General features: G+C 38.1%; 1 protein-coding gene across 1 annotated transcript in view; it reads right to left on the bottom strand.

The window, feature by feature from the left end:
- The window catches only part of ITGA4 (integrin subunit alpha 4), an 80,835-nt gene extending 57,347 nt beyond the window's left edge, over positions 1 to 23,488 (bottom strand). The window contains exons 1-6 of the mRNA XM_031651389.1: positions 22,864 to 23,488; positions 22,400 to 22,521; positions 5,877 to 5,983; positions 5,655 to 5,784; positions 2,102 to 2,169; positions 674 to 803 (exon numbers count right to left, since the gene is read on the bottom strand). Of these exons, the coding sequence (XP_031507249.1) occupies positions 674 to 803; positions 2,102 to 2,169; positions 5,655 to 5,784; positions 5,877 to 5,983; positions 22,400 to 22,521; positions 22,864 to 23,060 (754 nt within the window). The 5' untranslated portion in view covers positions 23,061 to 23,488. The remainder of the gene's footprint in view (positions 1 to 673; positions 804 to 2,101; positions 2,170 to 5,654; positions 5,785 to 5,876; positions 5,984 to 22,399; positions 22,522 to 22,863) is intronic.
- Positions 23,489 to 24,163: the final 675 nt, after the last annotated feature.

The raw sequence follows: 24,163 nt of genomic DNA, 5'->3' as shown, positions 1-24,163 counted from the left end.
GAAAAGCATTTGTTTTCTTGTAATGGACATTAATGCAAGAAAACTTTGCATTTCTGTTGAAATACAGATGATAAAATATCCTACTATTGACTTATGAGATGATAGTGAGGAGGAGGAAGATGATAAAAATAGTTAAGCTCTGGGAAATACTCTAAGAACTTATGAGGTGAAGGTCAATGAGCCGTTTGTAGACCCATATGCTTCACGGAGTCCCTCATCTGGAATGTGGTGGACAGTACCACTGGCTTTAAGTTGGTCCTTAAGGAAACTATACTTACACAGATGTTTAAATGAGTTAATTCACGTAAAGTTCTCACAAAAAGTTCCTGAGATATGGGAGGCACTCAACAGAAACAACCTGTATAATCGGTTGACTACATAAAGATACAAACTTACTAGTGTTTCCTAAAGTGAACTACAAAGAGTAAACTAAACTAGGAGTTCTATTAAGAATTATATATTGATTATTTTAGTCACATGTGTAAATGCAAAATATTAAGTTAACTAAAGTTTCATAAATCCTATACTTAAGAGACAGTTTCTTAACTGCCTAATTATTACTGTAATTATACTAGCCACTTACATCTTTGGAAAATATATTTTCCTTATTTATAATTATAGTACTAGTATTTGTAAGGTAGAGATCATTTAAGTTTGTCCATTTTTATAGTACCTAAATAACTTCCAAATTTTACTTGATTTTGTTTGTCTAAAAAAGCCTTGTATTTATTTGTAGTTATATTGTAGACAAAAAGAGAGCCAGTCCAATAAGATGATCCTGGGGCTCCCATCACAATTAAATCCTGTAGGGAAAAAAAAAAAAAAAAAAACAACTATTATTATTTAAAGTTTAAGCTCACCACCCCAAACCTCCTCCAGATACACAATAGATAGTGAAAAGAACATATTTTTATAATAACAAATTCCTGAAGTAGGAATATTCTGTGAAGTTAAAACATACAAAAAAAAAAAAAAAAGCCAGAGAAGTTGGCTAATGGATTTCTACCTAAAAGTGAAATCTCAAGAAACTCTGAAATTCTCATTTAACACATTTATCAGTGGATTTCAAAAGTTGAAGGGAGAAGTACTGAACTCTAGGGTAAGCTTTTGGGAGACAGGCAATATGGTTCCTATTAAAATCATATGTGGGTAATTCATGAGTGCTAATTACGGAGATGATCATGTGTTGCCAAAGAATAAAAAGTGGACTTAATTTATTTCAATTTGCAAAGAACCACTAATTTTTCTAATAATGTTAGCTTAGGGGAAAAAAGTCCAATGGAATATGGGGCACATTTTGTTATACATAGGAATTTAGGAGGAGAAGATTGGAATGACCATGCCCTTGTCTGGTGTAGTATGAAAACTCTCAGCAATTAAATCTCTTTAGCATATTTCTATATTCCTAAACAATCCTAAACTTTAAAAAAGTCAACTTAAACTGAATAAAGCATTTTCTTTGTAAGCATTTTAAGCATTTTAATATAACTGTTAATATTTGCAGACACTGTCAACCCCAAACTTGATATAGCCTGATCTTCATGGACTCAAAAAACATTCCTGAATTCACCGTGTGTTTTTAAGAAAAACTGAGAGATTTGGGGTTGAGTACAACTGTGCCCTTTCATAGGTATCCTAGAATGTTAAAGAGAGTAAAAAATCTTGGGAATATTATCTATCTGATTTAAGGGGATATTAAGTTCTTAAATTTCCCAATTATAATAATTTTAATGAAAAATATAGACTAATATGCTTTCTTTGCCCCGCAACTAGAAATTTAAAATAACACACTTGGGTTATTTTCAATACCTAAGTTAACAAGATAATTAACTGTAGCTACTTTTTTCATTAAATTATTGAAGAAATATTCTTCACTATAGATTTTAGTTCATCTTATGTAGCATAGCCATCTAAATATTGATATTTTATTGAAATATATGTGGAATTTTTGAGTGGCAAAAATTAAGTTGTAATACTCAAATTTAAAAGACAGGAAGATGTTGCACAGTTTTTACTTTAAAACATATCAGTCTTCCAAATCATGAGAAGAATTAAGATTCTATATGTTAACATTTATAGCAGCTATTTTTTGAACAATTACCTTTGTGTAAAAACTAGATATTCCAGCTTGACATGATGCAAAATTTTCTCCAAATTTTTTCACATAATCTAAAATGAAATATTAAAACAACTCAGAATTATATCTTAAAATAAAGATATAATCTTCATAATTTGTTTCTTAAATAAATTCTTACAGAAATGTACTTTAAGGTCTATAGTTTGTACTTTTTAAAAAATAAAAACCAGTAACCTTGATATAATTTAACAAATCCCTTCCATGAATATTCAAAATATTCCTATAAAATGGCAATTAAAATATCTCCCTCTGCTTCTTCTTCATAGGAAGCACACACAGCATATACTCAAAAAAATTTTGTAAAATAAGACAGAGGTAGGATTTATGATTTTGAGTCCATGTTTTCTTTTTACTGTATATATCTAAGGTGTGCAACATCATGTTTGACATATATATACATAGTGAAACAGTTACTACACTTAACATACATATCTCCTCAGTTACCTTTTTTGTGCATTGAGAATGAAATCTACTCTCTTGGCAAACTTCCAGTGCACAATAATTAACTCCAGTCCTCATGCTGTACATTAGATCTCTAGACTTATTCATCCTACACAAATGCAGCTTTGTACACTTTCACCAACATCTCCCCATCCTAACCCTCTCTCTTCTCACCTTCTTCTCTATGTATTTGACTTTTTTAGATTCCACAGATAAGTGAGATCATACAGTACGTCTTTCTGTGCCTAGCTTATTTCACTTAAAATAACGTCCTTCAGGGTCATCCATGTTGTCACAAAAGTCAGGATTTCCTTTTTTAAAGGCTGAATAATACTCCATTGTATATGTTTATGTATATATGTGTGTATACATACATCTCACAACTCCTTATCCATTCAGTCATCTGTCAATGGACACTAAGGTTGTTTCTGTAACTTGGCTATCGTGAATGCTGCTGCAATGAACATAAAAGCACAGATCTCTTTATGTGGTACTGATTTCATTTCCTTTGGATATATACCCAGAAGAGGGATTGTTAGACCATATGGTAGTTTTATTTTTAATTTGAGTAACTTCTCTACTGTTTTCTATAATGGCTGTACCAATTTACATTCCCGCCAACAGTGTGCAAGGGTTCCATTTTCTCCACATCTTCGCCAACAGTTGTTATCTCTTAACTTTTTTCATAATGACAGTTCTAATAGGTGTGAAGTGATACTTTATCGTGGTTTGTAATTTGCATTTCCTTGATGATAGGTAATGTTGAGCACCTTTTCATCTACGTATTGGCCATTTTGATGCCTTCTTTGGAAAGAAAGTCATTTGTTCTCTTGACTATTTTTTAATCAGGTTATTTGGTTTTTTGCTATCGAGTTGGTGAGATCCTTATATATTTTAAATATTAACCCTTTATCAGAATTATGCAAATATTATCTCCCATTCTACAGACTGTCTCTTCACTCTGTTGATTGTCTCCTTTGCTATACAGGAGCTTTCTAATGTAGTCTCATTTATTTTTGCTTTTATTGTCTGAGTTTTTGGTATAATTTCCAAAAACTCATTGTCTAATGTCAAGTAGCTTTTCTCTTATGTTTTCCACTAGAAGTTTTGTGGTTTCAGGTATTATGTTTAAGTCTTTAACCCACTTTAGTTGACTTTGGTATATTTGCTAAGATAAGGGTTCAATTTCATTCTTTTGCATGCGTATAGCCAATTTTCCCAAAGGCATTAAAAAAAAAAAAAAAAAAACTTTCAGGTTCAGGGTTCATTTGCAAGTTTGTTGCATAAATTGTGTGTTGCGGGGGTTTGGTGTACAGATTATTTCCCCATGCAGGTAATAAGCATAGTACCCGATGGGTAGTTTTTTTATTCTCTCCCTCCTCCCATCCTCTACCATCAGGTAGGCCCTAGTGTTTGTGCCTACTTTGTGTCCCTTGTGTCCATATGTACTCAATGTTTAGCTCCCACTTATAAGTGAGAACATGTGGTATTTGGTTTTCTGTTCCTGTGTTAGTTCGCTTAGGTTATTGACCTCCAGCTCCATCTAAGTTGCTGCAAAGGACATAATCTATTTATGTTTTATGGCTGTGTAGTATTCTACAGTGTGTATGTATCACATTTTCTTTATCCAGTCTGACATTGACGGGCATTTAGGTTGACTCCATGTCTTTGCTATTGCTAATACCATTTATTGAAGAGAGTCTCCTTTCTTAGATTTTGCCCAACTGAAAATATAGACTGAATCAAGATCTGCATGGACATAAAGGTCTCTTATTACAAAACCCCATGAATGAATGCTTTTGGAACTTACTAAGGGGGCAAAGCTTTGCTTCTTCCAAAAAACTGATATAAGTAAACTTCTATGAAAATAAGAATTGGAACCACAGCTTCCTTTTGGCTTTGCTAAACAGAAAACTTAAATAAATTGGTAAGTCATTTATAATGACCACTTATAGTCAGGAGTTTTCATCCCTTTTAAAAATATATATCTTACATGATCCTGTATTTTACAATTGTAGATGTGTTAGGTTTATGGCATTTTGAGATTTTTACAGTATGTGGCTAGGTATATCTGAGAAAAATAAAAAACTCTACTATGAAAATGTTTTAAAGATAAACTGAAAACTATTAGGTAAAAGAAGATAGCAAACAATCAGAAACCAAGACTGAGTTTTATTGCAACTGAGAATCAATATTCACTTTTTTACCTTTTGGGTATCCAAAGGCAAAATAGGAATATATGTAATATAAGCTGCTTTGTGATGTCACATTCCAGGGAAGAAAGACCCACATCTTATTAGCATCAATAATTGAACTCAAATACCTGGCCAAAGTTTTGCCAACCAGTACAATTTTTCTTTGGGTGCTGAGGGATTTGAGAGTGAAGGTGGTTAGAAAATTAGAAATTTGCATTCATATGTTTCTTAGCTACCTAAAGACACATTGTTGGATTTTAGTTTTGCTGCAGATATCATCTGACATGCTCTGTTGATATTCACCCCAATTCTGCTCACTTCTGTTATGTCCTAGCTCTGTATTTGCTGATGCTACCTATAGCATAGAGTTACCATGAGAAAAATGTTTCAAACTCAAGACACCAATCTCTTACTGCTTAAAGGAAAACACGTGAATTAGAAAAAGAGATAGTGAGTGTGAACGAAGGATTTGCTTACACTGATTGTTCTTCCTGATTACTCCTGGAAGCTAAAGGTAACAGAAAACCTAAAGTCTTTCTTATTAATCAGACTTCCAATATAATTTCACAATTTAAATGTCCTTTATTTGCTGGGTACTAGTCTCACTCACACCAAATTGAAAGTAAATTTAATGCAAAAGTGGATAGTTACCAGCTAGATTTCAGAGTTATTCAACTTGTAGAATTTTTATAGCAAAGTACATTTATGAAAAATAATGCTATTGCAATTAGGTAAAGAAAGAAATTGAGTAGCTAAAAAGAACATAATTACTCAGAAGATCTCCCTCTCTTCTGAACATCTAAACTTGAACATACATTTAAAATACTAAGAGATATTCACTTACTTATCTTTATCTAATTAGTATCAAAATAATGCCTTACCTTGATAACACGGAGCTATTCTTTTACTCAGTTCTGTTCGTAAATCAGGGGGCATTCCATAGCAACCACCAGTGGGGAGCTTATTTTCATTCTTTATGTAAAATATATTTTTCCATCTATGCCCACAAGTCTGAATAAAATAAAAGTAGACCAAATGATGTGAAAGCTGCACCCAGGATAGCTGATTTCACGATGGATCAGTGGACCAGTTCCAATACCTACCACGATGGATCCATTTTCTCCTGGCTGTCTGGAAAGTGTGACCCCCAACCACTGATTGTCTCTCTCTTCCAAACAAGTCTTTCCACAAGGTTCTCCATTAGGGCTACCTATAGCATTTGAAAATAATTTTATCATCAGTTGTATTGAAAACACTCTACAAAAGCAGATAAAACTGTGCACTCATCCCCAGTATTTTTCCGTTAACTACTTCTCTATCTTATATTCAGTGCACAATGTGAGGATAAATGTGAATTACTCTGTGCCAACATAATTATTCTCTAATACAAGGTGACTTTTGTTGTAGAAATGACCTCCGACTGGTAGCACCATGAAGAGATAGACTCAATCATATAAGAGATAGCTAACAGAACTAGGAGTGGGAAAACCAGTTAAAGCTAATACCAGGTTGTGCAACTACAACCGCTGTGTCTAACGTTTGGAAAAGATTTAGCCATTTATCTAACAATGTAAGCAATATTATCAGAGCACTTTAAAAAATGTTTCTTCTACTGAGATATTAAGAATAGAAAGACTATAAAACATTCTCAGCAATTAAGGTACAATTTATTGGAGCTGGAAGGTGATGATTAAGCATGCGGAAAGTGGAACATAGAATTAGCATACCAATAAAGCCTTGTGTTTATAAGAAACTGTCCTATGTTTACATTTATTGGAATATGACTCATGTTTTCAACAGAGATAAAGTGATTTGGAAAACCAGATTATCTCAGTAGTAAATAAAAAACTTCAATAGACACTTTGGCAAATGCATGAATAGCCAAACATAAATAAAATACTCATGTACTAGATAGTGCTTCTATACGATATAAGAAGTGGTCTTCACAGTGATCATTTTTTTGTTAGCAAAAATTCTTTGCGTTATAGCTGGGTTCCTATTAAAATCCTATGTTGCCGAGCGCGGTGGCTCAAGCCTGTAATCCCAGCACTTTGGGAGGCCGAGACGGGCGGATCATGAGGTCAGCAGATCGAGACCATCCTGGCTAACCCAGTGAAACCCCGTCTCTACTAAAAAATACAAAAAATACAAAAAATTAGCCAGGCGTGGTGGCGGGCGCCTGTAGTCCCAGCTAGGCGGGAGGCTGAGGCAGGAGAATGGCGTGAACCCGGGAGGCGGAGCTTGCAGTGAGCTGAGATCTGGCCACTGCACTCCAGCCTGGGCGACAGAGCTAGACTCCGTCTCAAAAAAAAATAATAAAAAAAAATAATAAAAATAAAATAAAATCCTATGTTAAGTAATTTCAAGTAAGTTACTTTAGGGGAGAGTAAGATGCAGTATCCTAAGATTCTTTTTGCTGTCTTTATTTTCACCCTCTTTAGTTGGCATATGAAAATTCTATTGCATCTGTTCTTAATTCCTGGCAGTTAAATACATTAGCATCAATTTGATTGGATAAGGATGTGGAACTTGGGTTTGTTAATTTTGAACACTGGCCACTAGGTACCAAGTTTTCATGAATTTATGGTGACCATTCTCTCTATATCATTGGCACTTTGTCTCCTCCTATAATGTTGACCCCTAATGTAGTTTCCTGGGCAAACTCAGAACCCTTACAGAGATACAGACTAATATTTTTACTTATTTTTTTGGGTACCAATGGGGGTCTCACTATGTTACCCATGCTGGTCTTGAACTCTTGCCTCAAGTGATCCTCTTGCTTTGACCTCCCAAAGTGCTGGGATTACCAGCATAAGCCACCATGCCTGGTGAGGTAATATTTGAGAAGTGAAATTATTTGCACTAAGTCTTCTGGGTAGGAGAGATTTTGTTTAAGGAATGTGGGAAGATGTTTGTTTATACTTTTGTTTTCCAAAATGTCATTGAGGAAAAACAAAACCTTTAATCACAACTGAAGTGAAGAAAATGTTTGAGCCCCTCCTCCAGAGATTCTGCTTCAGCAGGTCCAGGTGAGGCCCTGATTACCCTAGGTCAGCGGTTCCCAATCTTTTTGGCACCGAGGACTGGTTTCATGGAAGACAATTTTTCCATGGGCAGTGGTGAGGGTTGGAATAAAACTGTTCCACCTCAGATTATCTGGCATTAGATTCTCCCAAGGAAAGCACAACCTAGATCCCATGCCTGCGCAGTTCACAACAGGGTCTGCACTCCTACCAGAATCTAATGCCACCACTGATCATCTGACAGAGGCAAAGTTCAGGCAGCAATGCTCACTGATCCACCACTCACCTCCTGCTGTGCAGCCCAGTTCCTACCAGGCCACGGGCCAGTACCCATCCACAGCCCAGGGATTGGGGATCCCTGCCCTAAGTGGTTCTCATGGTCAGGAACACTGTTACTGTGAAATGCAGAGAATGTTTTTCTGGACAGCATACACATAGAATAATGACAACTCCCACTAACTGGTAATGGCTTCCTGGAGAACTAGACTGAAGGGAGGAGGACTAAGACTAGGTCTGGACAAAGAATGCTAGGGCTGAATGGCAATGGTTGCTATTAGATTTGGAAAGGAGCCTTGCTGTGGCTCAAACCTTGATAAAGAATGGTCCAGGTGGACACATAAAGTCTCCGTGTTAAATTGAGAAAGCAAGGGATGAAGACAGAAATGACAGGAAAACAGAAGGGGAAAACAGGGAAGATGGTAGGAGGAAAAAAAAATTGTGTGTGGGAGATAAGTAAGGTCAGAAACAGGGAGTTGTTATTGTGGCTACCTGATGCCAAATCAATAGAATTTAAAGTAAAACAGAATGACAAACAAGGCATTTTCATTTTCATTATAATATAATTTTCAGTTTTCATTAAAATTGATTTTTTACTGTCAAAAATAGATAACAAATGGTAGATTCAGTCTACACGAAGTTCCTGTTATTTACTACAAGCCACGTTAATAAATACCCTCTGAAAATACTAAAGTTTTTGTGAAGTTATAGTCAACACTCAGTTAAGACAATTGAGCAAGAGGAAAATCAAGGACAGGAGAGGATGGGGCTCACAAAAACATGGCATGTTTAATAGACACTTTCATTACAATTACATCCAATATTTAGAAACAAATCTATTTTTCTAGACAAAGCCACCCAGAAGATTAAAAACAGACAAATAGTTTCGAACCACAAAATACCATGTAAATAGCTTGATGGAAATGGCCAAAAAATTATGTGCAAAAATAGTGTATTGTTATCTGCTTCTTAGCTGAACTGTTTTGTAAATTTCTAAGTGAAGACTAGACAAACTCTTGCATTATGAACTGTTATCTGTTTAATATTCTGCATTGCCTCCTCCTCGTTTTAGTTTTAGCTCCATCAGGTGGCATCACAATGTCATCACTGCCCAGGCTCACACTGAGGTTTACACACATCACAAACTACTCACTTTCCCACTTACTAACATCACTTCCCTGAAACTTCTTTCTCTCCATGTGAGTGCCTCTCAGCTCTCTGGGAAAACAGCCACTAAATCATTAGGCTATTTTAAGATGTGTCCCATGTAGTCTCACCAAAGTCCTGGGACTTTAATTCCAGTGTGGCTCATGCCCTTCCCTTCTCCTTACTGTAGGTTAAAAATAATGATTCTTAGAAACAGGAGAAGAAATAGCCCTCCAGAAGCCACAAGAAAGAGATGTTTACCTAAGAATAAATGTGGGAAGAACTTTCCCAGGAAGCCAGTGATGTGGTTCATTCACCCGTGAGCAGAAGAGATTTCAAATAGAAAAACATATGGCAGGTTTGTAAGTGGGAAATTGGTAGGGTGGGGGTCAAAATGCCACTAGATGTAATCTCATATCTGTCACAATGTGGTTCTAAATAATGGTTGCCTTCTAATATATAGATAAAATTTCTGATTCATTAATTTTCATATATCTCTTATACAGTTGTTAGTTAATCCACTCTTAGATACTGACAGATGACTCTCAATATCAGTACTCAAGGGTTCTCAGACACACAGGATATAATCACTCAGAGGAAATTATGGTAAAATTGATTAATATCCTGTAGGAAGAAGTATTTTCGTTTTTGTTAGGGTTAACTACATTTATTTATTTACAATGTTTCTGGCCTACTTCCAAGGCTTAGTAAATAGTGACCTCATTCATCTTGCCCAGGACTGTATCTTTGTCATAATCCCACCCCCGACAAACAGCCCAGAAATGGGTGCTGAAATGGAAAGGTCAGTAAATGAAAAACAATTCAAAGCTTCTATTATGGTTTGACTAGGCATCTTCTATTTGTTTGATATATATCTTAATTCAAAACATGTGTAAAAAGAATGAATGCACAGCCAGAAAGAAAGTTCATGAAAATAGTCATGAAACAACGATTCTTCCACAGAAGAAAAACCAATCTTAATAAGTGAGCAAATACATATACTACATTTAGATATGTTTCCCCTTTTCACTTATTAACACTGCTTTTACCATAGAGGCAGCCCCCAACAGCAATGATAATACTGAGGTAACTTTCAAGTACTGGTTACAGGCTAGAATCTGTTCAGAGAACATCCTGTAATTCCCCCTAGTGTTCTGGTTTTTTTCTTAATTTCTGGGACTTTTTCCTCTTTTTATTTTTTAAAGAGTGAGGATCTCACTCTGTCACCTAGGTTACAGTGCAGTGGCGTGATCATAGCTCACTACAGCCTCAAACTCCTGGGCTCTTGTAATCCTCCCACTTCAGCCTCCTGTGTAGCTGGGGATATAGGTGCCCGCCACCATGCCCAGCTTCTCTTTTCTTTTGTTGTGCCTGCAGAATCTTAGCAGAAGAGGTAAGACCTTCACATGATCAGCTTGTGATCATGGCCTTCTCCAAAGCTTTTCTCCCTTAACCTGTGTGATCCTGAGTCCACTCCTTTCCCACTCAGTACTCAGCCTTGGCTGGACATTAGAATCAATGGAAGGGAGTTTGAAACCAGTACCTCCACCTGGGCCCCACTCTTAGAGGCTCAGACTTGACGTGTCTGGGTTAAGAACCAGACATAAGAATTTTTTCGAAGCCCCCCAGGTAGTTCTGGCATATGAATGGGCTTGTGAACAATTGCTCTACGATGTAGCTCAGAGGTTCCCATATTTTGGCTTCCCTGGGTCATACTGGAAGAAGAATTGTTTTGGGCCATACATAAGGTACACTAACACTAATGGTAACTGATGAACTAAAAAAAAATTGCAAGAAAAATCTCATATTTTAAGAAAGTTTGCGGATTTGTATTGGGCCACATTCAAAGCCATCCTGGACCACATGGACAAGCTTGATGTATTAACAGATGGTTATGCCTTTTCTTGTATTATATTATTTAAAAACCTACTGTTTTAAAAATAAAAGTAGTATCTTTTGTTCCCCCTTGTGTTTAGTTACCTATTGAAATAGCAAATGTTAAGCAAATTGTCTTTGGGTAGAAATACAATATTTAGAACTGCCACTAAAGCTAATTCTCATGAATTTCTCTGACAGAACACCATAAATAACCTCAGATTATCTTTATATTTTATCCAAATGTCATGCTGAAGTGATTTATAATCTGGTTTTCAATTCAGTTCATACGTTACTCATCTAAACTCTTAGTAAATCAAATCAGCTCCATAATTGAAAAAGTACTTTACGTGGTTTAACATAAAAGAGGTCAGCAGAAATTAACATGTGATAATTTTCCCTGCTTTTAAACAACTAGAATGACTAATTCTTTACACAGTTGAATGCATTTTTCCACTAGATATTTAAAAAACAAAGCCACATTAAAAACCATCTCCTTTTAAGCCTATCTTTCTCTTTCCTATTTTTTTTTTTTAATTTGGGAAAGAAAATGTAAAAATGCATGCTTACTACTTCAGTTTCTTTCTTCCTACTGATGTGTATCAGCATATATAAATGTGTATATAAATGCAAATAAACAGCAATTTTGATCAAAGAAAAAGTTAGTACAAAGCTAGTTAAGTACATTCTTTACTCCTCCCCCTTTCATTGTTATTCATGTCACCAGTTTTAGTGTCATTGCTCCAAGTGTGACAGGGACTACAGGAGATTAGATATTTGACCTTTTATGTCACCTCCATAAGGGCAGATTGACTTTTGTTGACAGCAGCATTCCCACAGCTCAAGATAGTGCCTTACATGCAGTAGGCAGGAACTTAATATGTATGAGGGAGGGAATTTTGAACTACATTATATCATCACAAAAAAATCCTTTAACTAGAATGTACTACTGCATAATTATCACCAGACTTTCAGGGATCTAAGCTTTGGAGAGGTCTTTTCTCTTTACTATGATTGTTCCCTACTTCTCCTTCCAAAATATTATTTTCTTCAATTTTAAGACAGTAACAGATGGTCTGAAAGGAAACAGTCTCTGAGTTTGAAGATCTTTACAAAGGATAATTTGTGAGTGGGATGACTTAAGACAGAATCAGCTGGGGTCCACAGAAGATGCCTATCTCAGAGGGTTTCTGCAAAGACTGTGGAGTAAATGAGATATGTGTATCGTGCTTGGATGACAGCCTGGCAGAGAAAACATGCAAATGTTAGTTGCTATTGACATCATTATATTAAAGATTAATGTCAGCATATTAAGCTGCACATGCATTGCAGCATACAACCTGGCTCGTAAAATATATGTGGCATATCATTATTGGGGAACTGGAATCATACACATTAACTCATTTTACGCCCACAGTAGTAGCAAAGGATGACTGTATTATTAATTCTATTCTACAGAAGAGAAAATTGAGTCTTAAAGAAATCAAATAACTTGCCCAAATCCATAAGTGGAAAGATTAGAATAAAAAATATCTTTGATCTCTAAGTTATTTCACCCTATAGCATAGAACAATAAAACTCTAGAAATATTTCAGACATATGAATTAACTGAAATCTATTCCACTTTCTGAAGCTTTTAGCTGAAAATATATAAAATATAGCAAATCTGCCTACAGACTGTACAATCAGCTTTCACTTGTTCAAGAAAAAGGTCACTTACTTGTTCCCTATCTTGCCCTGCTTTTTTTCCTCCCTTTAGAATGGTTCTCAGTATTTTGGCATTTCCACTAAAGAAAGAAGGACCAGGGAAAAGGTCAGACTCTAAGGTCTTCTTTCTATACAACTTTTGACAATGGAAGTGAAATACTTTGTGGCTGGGAAAGCCTGGGACTTTCAAATGCAAGTAAATGTCTGCTTTATCTACCTGCGTCATTGTACTGTGACTTCCCCACCAATTCAGACATTTGACTGGGGCTCTCAGTCTGGCTTTCTGGCTACTAAGACAGCATACATCCTTACCTGATCTTTCAAAACTCATGATGTGATGTGAAGTTTCAGAAAAGCAGTAAAAGCCCTTACCTTCCACCAACTGCCTTTTTTTTTTTTTAAGCTGAAGCTCTATTCCATTATAAGACAAATCCTATACATTTCAAACTGTTCCACTCTAACGTTTTTCCTAAATAAAATAATCCTGAAACATGAATGACCCTTGTTCCAATTCCATGTTTTATAAAGAGTCATTCATTCAAGATATTTTCTATAAAAGCAGTAAAGTATATAATCCCTTCACTCACATAAATTCAGATTAGGAAAAATATGGGATTACAAGTGAGAAAATCAATTCAAACATGACAACATGACAAAATTTACCATTGCAGGGCTATGAGGATGACAGAAAATTTATGCTTGTGTATGCAAGAATGCCTGGCACCTAGTAGGTGGTCAATAAATAAATGATCAATGCCTCTGCTCCTCAGGATACGTACATTATGGTGCTTTAAACTGAGCCAGCAGAGGGCGCTCACAGTGCTGCAAGAATTGATCAGCCGTCTTCAGCTTTTTAATTCAAATGCCTCCTTAGTTTTTCCTTTTAAGTCCTAATACTTACTAAATCCATTAATACTAATCCATATAGTATTTGACTATATTAAACTATGTACTCTTTTCACACATCTAGTTACACCTGGTGGCAATGTTTCTAAAAAATAATGATGTTCATGAATTCTACCATAATAAAAATAATTTTGGGTAATGAAAAGTAAAATATCCAAGTTTTAGAGGTGATAAAGGACATAAAAGTATTAAACTTCTAGAACTCTTTTCTTCCAGCTAGCCTAGTGGCAAATAAGAGTCAAAAGAGCAAAACATCAAAGTTAGAAACCAAAGTTAGGTTTTTTTTTTTTTTTTTTTTTTTTTTAATGTGTTTAAATGTCATATTTTCATATTGTCTAAACAAAACCTGACAGTAGCCAATAATCATGCTCAATTTATGTGAGAAACAGTTTATATAATTGTAGGGCTGAAAAAGCCAGTTATTTCAGCTCTCTCTCTCTCTCTTTTTATCTTATTCTATTTAGAAAGAGTTCAAGAGGTAAATGTCCCCAGAGAGTAGTGCCAAGCTTTATGGTTGTAATTTTATAAATCTGGGCTGATCCTGAGTCATCATGAGGCCTCAGAACTCTATACAACTAGGTCACTTGTGGGTTTGATTTTAGGTTTGGGGTCTCTGCCAGGGACCTTGTTCTCAAACTTCTTCAAAATCCCACAGAAAATGTACACAAGTCTTTTTAATAACTAAAGTCAAAAATGTGCCCCAGCTGATATATTTTGTAAACATAATTTAAACAGGGAAAGTTACTCTCTAATTACTAATACTTATTGCATGCTTACTACATACCACAGTTTTAATACATGCAAAGACAGGTATTAACTCACTTTTCATAACATCCCTATGAAGTAGATTATCATCCCAATTTTGTGGATGAGGAAGCCAAAATAAGGGATGACTAAGCACTTGCCCAAGGTCACGCCACTTGTAAGTGGGGAAGGGAAAGGATTAAAACTCATACTATCAACCACCATCCGATGCTGCCAGACAATTAGTTGTTAGCACTTTTCCATTATTTTCAAATATGGACATTTTGAATAATCCTATACTATTCTGAAACAGCCTATTAAAAGAGCATATTTCAACCTCTAACATTAGAAAACAAGGAAAGAAAATTCTGAACCTCCATGGTTTTCAATTGATCTCTTGGATTTAAAAATTCATTTGAAAAAACATCACACTAATGTGTGGATGCCACTTTGTATATCTTTGAAACAAGAAAATACAAAAATGTAAACAGAAAATACTCCAGGGAAATCTGCTTGGTGGTCAGTATTAAAGTTCTATGCTTGCTTTTGGAATTCACAGGGTAGGATGGCTGAAAAGAAAAAAAAAGACAGCAACGAAAGAATTAAAGGAGGTCAGGAAGATAGGAAGGCTTAAAAATATAGTAGAGAAAAAACAGTGAGGAATGTATCATATTATCGCGACCAATGGAGGATCAGAATGAGATGAAGAGTTACAGATACCAAAGGACGTTTCTCTGGGCAGAGTTTAAAGGATAAAATAAGAGGTTATATTGACAATGACTGGCAGACAAAACGATAATAGTCTATTGACTTCTAGAAAACTTTCACAAGAAAACAGACTAGTATTGTGGTGAGGTAGACTTCAAAGGGATTCATAAACAGATGGTACACATTGACCAGCATTTTCTATACAGGGCATAATGTCAAAAGAACATTTCTAATCCACTGTACACAAGAAGTCCCATAAAAGGGGTTTTTAAAACTAAGTCTACAATCTTACTATTTTCTGAACATTTTTGTGAATTATAGTATTTTATGTAGTTTATATAAAAAAGATTTTCTATGATTTTTTAAAATTCTCAGAGGTAAACTGAGAACAAGCACACTGCATTACTGAGCCTAGACCTGTCACCTGTATGTCCACTTCCATATTCTAATTTGATGTTTCCAGCTAATCTTAAAATTAAAAATCCCTGCTTTTAAAGACAGTCATTTTCAAGCTCCTATTTCAGGAGTAGGTGTTACTGTTTGAACTACCTGATATGAGCCTTTGGAACCCAAAGCGGACTTAGATACTTTGGAGTAAGGCTGAAATGTGCAGCAAATCCCAGGGGATTTTGCCCAAATATAAAAAACATGAAAATTATTTCATGTTTATTGAGTCCTTACATGTGCTCTTCAGACACAGAACTGCGTCCACTACTCAGATTTCACTCCTCCAGGACGCCTTCTCCCATTCATTTCTTCTCATCACTGTGTGCCTGTCTATTGTCATGCTTATTACATTATCTCATAATTATCCATTTACCTGTCTCTCCCTTCATCTCAACTGAGTTATTCAAGGGCTTCAACCATGTCTTATTCAACTGTGTATATCCAATACATAAGTAATAAAATGTATTAATGAAGGAAGAACCCAGTTAAAAGTTATTGATGCTTGCTATCATCTCACTTCTCAACCCTCTGCAGTGGATTCACCATTAAAGCTTGTCTTACCAAGGTTACTAAGGAACTAATTCTCTCTATATCTAATGAGACCTCATAGTTTCTCACCCCGGTTGATGTCTTGGCAACTTTTACTACTGCCAACCACTCACCTCTTCTCAAAACAGTCTCTTCCTTTAATCAGATTAATGTCACATTGACCTGATTTTTCTTGCTACCTCCTTGGCTTCACCCTCTTGGTTTTTGTTTTGTTTTGTTTTTCCCAGTTTCTTTTCTTTTCCAGCGGTTCTCAAGCATGGATGAATACTGGAATCATCTGGGGACCTCTGGAAACTACTGGTGCCCTATAGACTTACCCCAGAGATTTTATTAGTTTGAGGTGGGCCACCAGAACTCTTAAAGCGCTGTATGAGAATTTAAGTTGCAGCCAGACTTGAGCAGCACTATTCTAGCCACTTCTCAAACTGTAGGAATCCTTAGAAATTTGCCATTGGCCATTTATCTACTTACCCCAGAGAGACGATAATCAAAGCCTTGGAGGTGAATGGGGTTATGTCAATTACTCTTACCTCTGGTTTGCTAGTACAGACCTCTCTACTGTCTACCACACCCATACATGGAACTGATCACTAGATATTTACTTCTATATCTCACAGGAATCTCAAGCCAATGAAACTCATCATTTTGCCAGAAAACTTGCTGGTCTTCCCTTTTTCAGTACATTGCACCATCAACCATGTCACAGCCCAAGCTAGAAACTTCAGTAACATCTTTGGAACCTTCTCACTCAACTCTTGCATTCAGTAATTACCAAGTGCTATCTTCTAAATATCCTCAGAATCTCCATGTTCCTCTCCATTGTTACTGCCAGTGTCCTTGTACAGACAATTGTCATCTGTAGTCTAAATTATAACAAAGTCTTCCTACACCTGTCTCACTGCCTTCAGTCTTGACCCAGTTACTCCAAAGCGTTCACCAACCTGCAACCAGAGAATATGTCAAACACACAAACCTGATCATGTCACGCCCCAGTTTTAAATATCCTAGGGTAAATTCACACTTAGAGTTGTATCAGAAGTAATCCCTGCCTGCCTTTCTAACCTACAGTTTAGTTCACACTCCATAGTGCAACTGTACACATTTTTTAGTTCTTCAAAAGCATCGTGCTCTCAAAGACTTCAGGGTCTTTATACACACAGTTTGCTCTTTCTGGCAAACTTTTCCATAGCCTCTTCTTCTGCCTAACTTCTGGTTATTTTTCAGTTCCCCTACTTGAACACCAATTCCTCAGGAATGCATCCCTTTATTGTCTTACCTAGATTAAATCTCACCATACTTTCCTATAATAACCTCTCTTATAAACTTTAAAGCCCTTGCGACAAGGAGTATGTTTCTTTTGCAGGCCCGGGTTCTGGCCCTTAGGCATTCCTCAATGAACAACGGAATGGATAAATCACCCATGTGTGCAATGGATTTCCACATCTGGCCCTAGAACCGTTGCCAAGGGCATCTATTTTCAAGTCATTGGGTATATCACTCAGTGACCAAGTAAACTTAGGGCAAAAACTAACGTGCATTTAGAAAGTGTCATCTCTCAAATTAGGTGGAAACCTCATCCTTTTGGAGATAAAGTTTGGGAAACTGCTGGAAATAAGGAAACTTCTTTCCAGTAACCTGATAGTTTATTAATGAAGCTCTCCGTCTTGATTTTCTACGTAATTGTATAACAGCCTTCGTTCAGGATGATTTTTCAAAATGACCAATCTGCAATCTCAGCTTCATAAGATACAATTTAAAGCACATTGCAAATGAAAAAATTAAAAGTTATCAAGAAAAAACATATTTGAAGTTTCAACAGTGAGATATTTGCTATTTAATGTTAAGCTAATAACTCCTATGAATCAAGTAGAAGTGAGGATTAGGTAATCATTAGTTTAACAATGCAATGCTAATTAAATTCTTTCAAATAGGTTATATAATATGAACCAGGAGGCTGGCTAAGGTAATAAAATTTCCAGAAAGAAATCTAAATATGGGTAATGGTGACTAACTTGAGATGGGTCTCTTCTGTAAGAAAGAGAGGCACAGGCAGGCAGCTTGAAGGCCCAGTAACTATAGAACACTTAGTCTGGAAAAGAAAGTAAAAGTTCTACTCATTTATGCATAAATACCAGGAAAGTATCTCCTAAAAAGTTAGTGTTATTTTACAGAGGGAACAAATGTTTCTCTACAGCAGTGCCGTCCAATAGAAATATAATACAAGTCCATTGGAAATTTTAAATTTTATAGTAGCCACATTAAAAAAAATAAAATTTTATTTAACCTGATATTTTATTTAGCCTAATAAATCCAAATTATGTAATCAATAATTTTAAAATGTTTGTTTCAATATATAATTAATATCATGAAAATTAATGAGCTGTCTTCTACTAAGTATTCAAAAGCCAGTATGTAATTTACATTACAGCTCTCTCACTGCTGACTAGCCACATTTTGTGTGTTCAAAGCCACTTATGGTTAGTGGATATTATACTGGATAGCGTAATTGTATAACTTTAGACTATTACCCAAATGAGAGTCAGTGTGTGTATAATGCTTTCAGTGGTAACTCCAAAGTAATGAAAGATCTGGAGTGTTTTTCGAATAACCAAATAAAGACCATCTTTTTAGTGTAATTTGATAATCATTTCTATGTTTTATTATGTTCTAATTATTTAAATATTGATAGTCCACAGATGGACTACGCTTAACTATATTAATTGAGTCATTATTTGTGACACCTTAATTTAAGAACCAGCTATGATTAAAGTTTCCTTTAAACAAGCCTGATGATGCAGAGTACCCGGGTGGAAGGTGGACCTGTGGAAATCACCTGGGTCTCCTCAGACATAGTCTTCATGAGCAAGTCTGGGCCCAGACCCTCCTGACAGAGACACGACTTTCCTCTGGTACAAAAGAAGTGAGAGAAGAGATGTCTCGGGGAGTCAGGGAGGTAGGAGGCGGCCAACAATATATATACAGGAAGAAAAGCACCTTGTGGTACTATCCAGGAAGAAAAGCACCTTGTACTCGCCTAACGTCTCTCACCCTGGGCATTCTAGATAAATGAGCAGGCTCATTTCTGCTTGTGGCACGAATATACCATGGTATGGGACAACTTGTCCACAGAGGGTAGGGTGGGGGAGATATGGACCTCCTCTTTTGAGGGGAGGGGTCTATCTGAATTAACCATTGATCTGAAATTCTACAGAGACTCAAAGACGAGTACATGTGGATATTTTTAATTGCATGGGAGATGGGCGCCATTTGAAGACCCTACACCTTCAGATTCTTGATAGCAAGTAAAGCTATTCCAAAGGAAAGAAGATACCTTACTGACATGGCAATCATAGATCAATCTTTAGTCATTATAACATTTTTTCCTTCAGCCAACGAAATATTTCTCATTGTGTGTCATTTCAACTTCTACCTTTTTTTTTTTTTTTTTTGAGACGGAGTCTCACTCTGTCGCCCAGGCTGGAGGGCAGTGGCACGATCTTGGCTCACTGCAAGCTCCGCCTCCCGGGTTCACGCCATTCTCCTGCCTCAGCCTCCCGAGTAGCTGGGACTACAGGCGCCCGCCACCTCGCCCGGCTAGTTTTTTGTATTTTTTTAGTAGAGACGGGGTTTCACTGTGTTAGCCAGGATGGTCTCGATCTCCTGACCTCGTGATCTGCACATCTAGGCTTCCCAAAGTGCTGGGATTACAGGCTTGAGCCACCGCGCCCGGCCTCAACTTCTACCTTTTAACGTATTACCTTTTAATTTTTAAACTTTTGGTTCAGTTTATTAATTGTCCCTATTAACCTCAACCTGCTTATTACAGGTAACATACAGATAATAGATTTAAGTAAACAATAAAGAAGAACCGCTATTTTTTGAATGTCTATTTATGTGTCAGTACTGAGCTAAGCATTTTCGCAACATTAGAGTCACCCACATTTGAAACAGGACAACTGAAGCTATTTTATACAGAAGATTCACACACACACACACGCATGCACACACACTTCTACAGAAGATGGCTTATCTATATTTACACATACTCTTGAAACTTCTTCATACAAAATAGTGCACAGCCCACAAACCTAATAATCCTAAAATATGTTTATTACCAACGTAATGTTTTCAGTGTTTTATTTCTAGACCGTAGCCTCAATCCCTATTTTATACCTTTAAGCTACCACTGAATTTATTCTGAATAGAAAGAGGCAGTTTCTTTACATGAAGAATAAAAGATATCTGTATTCTTTAGAACATCACATGAGAAATAACTTCAGTCAACTCTTCAGCAAATACTCAAGGCATTACTATCGCTGTTAATGTTTTAACTCATTGATTGACCAGGAATCTTGTCTTTTTTCCTTTCATCTCAGTAAGTACCCTGTAGATTGGTCAAAATTTTGAAAGTTAAAAATATCACTTTGGCTCATTTCTAATCAATTATCTTACCCATAAATCTGGTTAATAAACTTTCCCTCTACTTTTATTCATTCATCCATCCAAAAAAAAATCTTCATTTAATTCCTATTACATATCGATCATGTTTACATTTCTCTGAGAACAGTCAACCCCCATGCTACACATGCCCAATTTTTCCCTTCCATGGACAGGCATCATCTTAAATTTAATATATTATGTCATGATGTATCCAATTAAACACAGACATCCAGAAATAGATTCTGTGTCCATCCAGACAGGAAGTAGACACTAAATACCAGTAGTTATAATGTCATGGATCAGGAAACTATGACAGGACAACAGAAATAAAATTGCTCCCTCCTGAGACCTTGCCAAGATCCTCTGGCAGATTAAAGTTGTCAGCTCCACTCCCTAATTCTTCACCCACAACTCTCTCATGCAATGAAAATTATGCTTTGCAAAATCATTCCAAATGTATGGGTCTGTGAATGTTTTATACATTCCTACTGTGATTTCTGGTATTGAGGATGCTTAACAAGAGGCTAGGGCTTATTCTACATGCTACAGACAACTCGTGGACTTTTATAGGTGTTCGAAGTTAAAAGTAAACATTCCATTATGTTTATACTCTATTTGAATTCATTCGAAAGAAAGGAACCAGCTTCGCTGTTTGAAAAAGAGCAAAGACTACTATAAAATGCAAAAGAAGTTAAAGATCCAATAACCAATCCCAAAAGTCCCTTTACAGCAAAGAAATATAAAGTACCAATTTTATTCACCATTTACAGATGACCCACCAGCTCAGCAGGCAACATATTAAACCATTCACTTAATTTTATTTGCATTGAAGATGCATACATGGAAGAAAATGGCTTAGACTTTGGACCCATTCAGACCCTAGTGTGACTTTAGTTCCCACCTATCACTCACTAGCTCATAACTTTTAAAAAGGTATTTGCAACTCTGAGCCACAGTCCTCATACATAAACTAGGAACAATGTCAACCATGACCCAGGGTTGCTTTGAGGGGAAAAAATTAAGCAATATGTATAGCAGTAACATTTTGGAATAAGATAGGTCTTGTTATTTAATATTCGTTCCTCTTTCCCCACTTGTCTGTGTGCAAGAAACTTGTCTGAAACATGAAACTTCTCCCCTCTATCAGTACACATTTTTCAACTTGTCACAAATCTGAGACATTGAGAAATGACTGCAAAAAGATGGACCCATATAACATGAGAGTTTTGGATGATGGTTTTGAGAGTGGAAAATTATACTACATTAACAATGAAGATGCCAACTTTCCTTTTCTTTTACATTGCATATTCTAAGTAAAACTATCACTTTTTTTCTTTAGACCTTTAGGTTAAACGACGGGATATGGGATCAATTCCAATTGCTATTCCTGATATGCCCTTTAGCCTGTTCTTTAACAAGGTTGATAGGACAAAGATGGAAATAAAATTCTCAAGTCTTGGCTTAGCTGGATTCTATCCTTAATATGCTGAGACACGCTAAAATGTGCTTTACACACGGAGAGACGGGGGAGAGATGAAAAGAAAGTATCATAAGAAATTTCCCTCTACCATAGTTTTGGTCAGCGTACTGCAATCATTGCCATAAGGAGAAGGGAGAACGATATTAACAGAAAGGGAATCCCTTTTACATTAAGGAGGGAAGATGAGACGGAGTTGAAACTGAAAACTTTAAGCTCTTTAAACGAGAAGCAACAGGCGACTTGAATCTTTCCAGGACTTGCCCTATGGTGGGGTCCACATGGGGGGTCGGGAGGTCGCTAACTCCTGGTTCCACACCCAACTCACCCAGCTGGAGCTGTTCGCACGTCCGGCCGGGATTCTTCCCGATCCTGCATCTGTAAATCGCCCCGGGATTGATCACTGAAGCGTTGGCGAGCCAGTTGGCAGTGGGCGCACCCACCACGAGCCTAAAGAGACACGTGCACGTGCGCTCAGACGTGAGCTGTGCTGCCCACTGAGCTCCCTGTCGGAACAGATGTGCAGTCGGCAGCAGGGCAGCTTCCCCACCTCCTCTTCCGCCCACCACCCCCGACTCGAAGCTCCAAGGTCTTGCGCCAGAACGCACCCGGGGTGCTGCCACCCCAAGATAAGTTAGTTTCCCTGGCAGATCTCCAGCGAGCTGGCACTCGCAGCGTTTCCCTCCTGCCTCCTTGGGAGGGAGAAAAGTTTGAACCGGGCAGGGAATCCCTTGGGCGCCGTTCTCACGCCGCTCTGAGCTGCTGAGGGCTCATTGGTCCAACTCTACTCACCATCGGTTCGCCCCGTGGCTGTGCAGCACGACCGAGTAGCCGAACAGCGTGTTGGGGGGGCCCTGGTAAAGCAGCGCGCTCTCAGTGTCCACGTTGTAGGGGCGGCCGGTCGGGACCCCCAGGCACAGCAACAACATCACCGTCTCCCGGAGGGCGGCCCTTCGGGGACCAGGTTCGCGCCTCGCTTCCCAAGCCATGCGCTGTCGGTGGGGAACATTCAACACTAAACGGCCACTACCCCAAAGTTGCACGGGATGCGACGGTTGGCCAACGGGGAAGAACGCCCCAAGAGATGAGGCGCAGCGTGTCCGGCGCCGGCGGGCTACAGGAAAGGAAGGAGGGAGGGAAGAGGAGGGGAAGTCGGCCCACCGCGGGCGGAGCGATTCGGCTGGCCTGGGATGCCGCGCACTCGCCCGGCCCCACTCCCGGTTTCTGCTGCTCGCCGGGAGCTTCGGGTTCTCGCGCTGATTCTCCGGGTACGGGCCGCTGGGTGGGGTCCCGGGCGTGGTGCGGAGGCGCAGGGCCGGGCCCCGTCTCCCCTTACGCGCGGCTGCAGGGGGCGCTGGGGAGCCTCGGCTGCGCAGGACGCGCGTCTCGGCCCGACCTCCCAGCCCGCAGAGCGCGGGATGGCTCTGGGCTCAGTAAGAGCGGACCTAAATGGAGCACGGGCTTCCCCTTTTAACAGTAGTTGGGGCCTAGAAGCGGAGCTGTGTGGCCCCAAACCGCGTGCCCCTCGCTGTGACCGCCCAGTCTCTAGCAGGCAGCCCGGCGTGGCCCAAATGCCAGTCACAAACTCGGGGACTGGGACTGCGGCGGGGAGCCGTCCAGTTCTTTGGTTGAGAGTCAAGCACTGTCTTGTTTTTCAGGTGTAGGCAACCACTAGATAAATTATCAAGAGCCACAAATTAAAAACAAAACCCCAAAAAACTCGCCGAAGGCTCCTGGGGAACATTTTGGTGACAGAGACGTTATGGCTATTCTCTTCAAAACCCACACTGGGCACCCTTCTATGCCCACTTCCTTCCTCCCCACACTTCCTCTGCACCCCGGGCTGTGTGCCTGAGCAGGCGAGCAGCAGCCGCTCAGGTTGAATGGCAGGCGGTTATAGGCTGTGGCCGACCCCAACAGAGAGGTTGGGTTAAGGAAGCACTGTGACTTGATTCACTTTAACCGATTCTGATTGCTCCAGCTGGTTCTTGATTATCCCCTTTTCACGTACCCACTCAGTTGCCACGGGACACACCTGCTATTAGGGGTGTAAACTCCAGTGTGGGGTCAGGGTCCTAATGAGCCTCTGAAA

Source organism: Papio anubis, chromosome 10 (genome assembly GCF_008728515.1).
Source record: "Papio anubis isolate 15944 chromosome 10, Panubis1.0, whole genome shotgun sequence".
Classification (NCBI taxonomy): Eukaryota; Metazoa; Chordata; class Mammalia; order Primates; family Cercopithecidae; genus Papio; species Papio anubis.
This window is presented reverse-complemented; position numbering and strand designations above follow the sequence as displayed.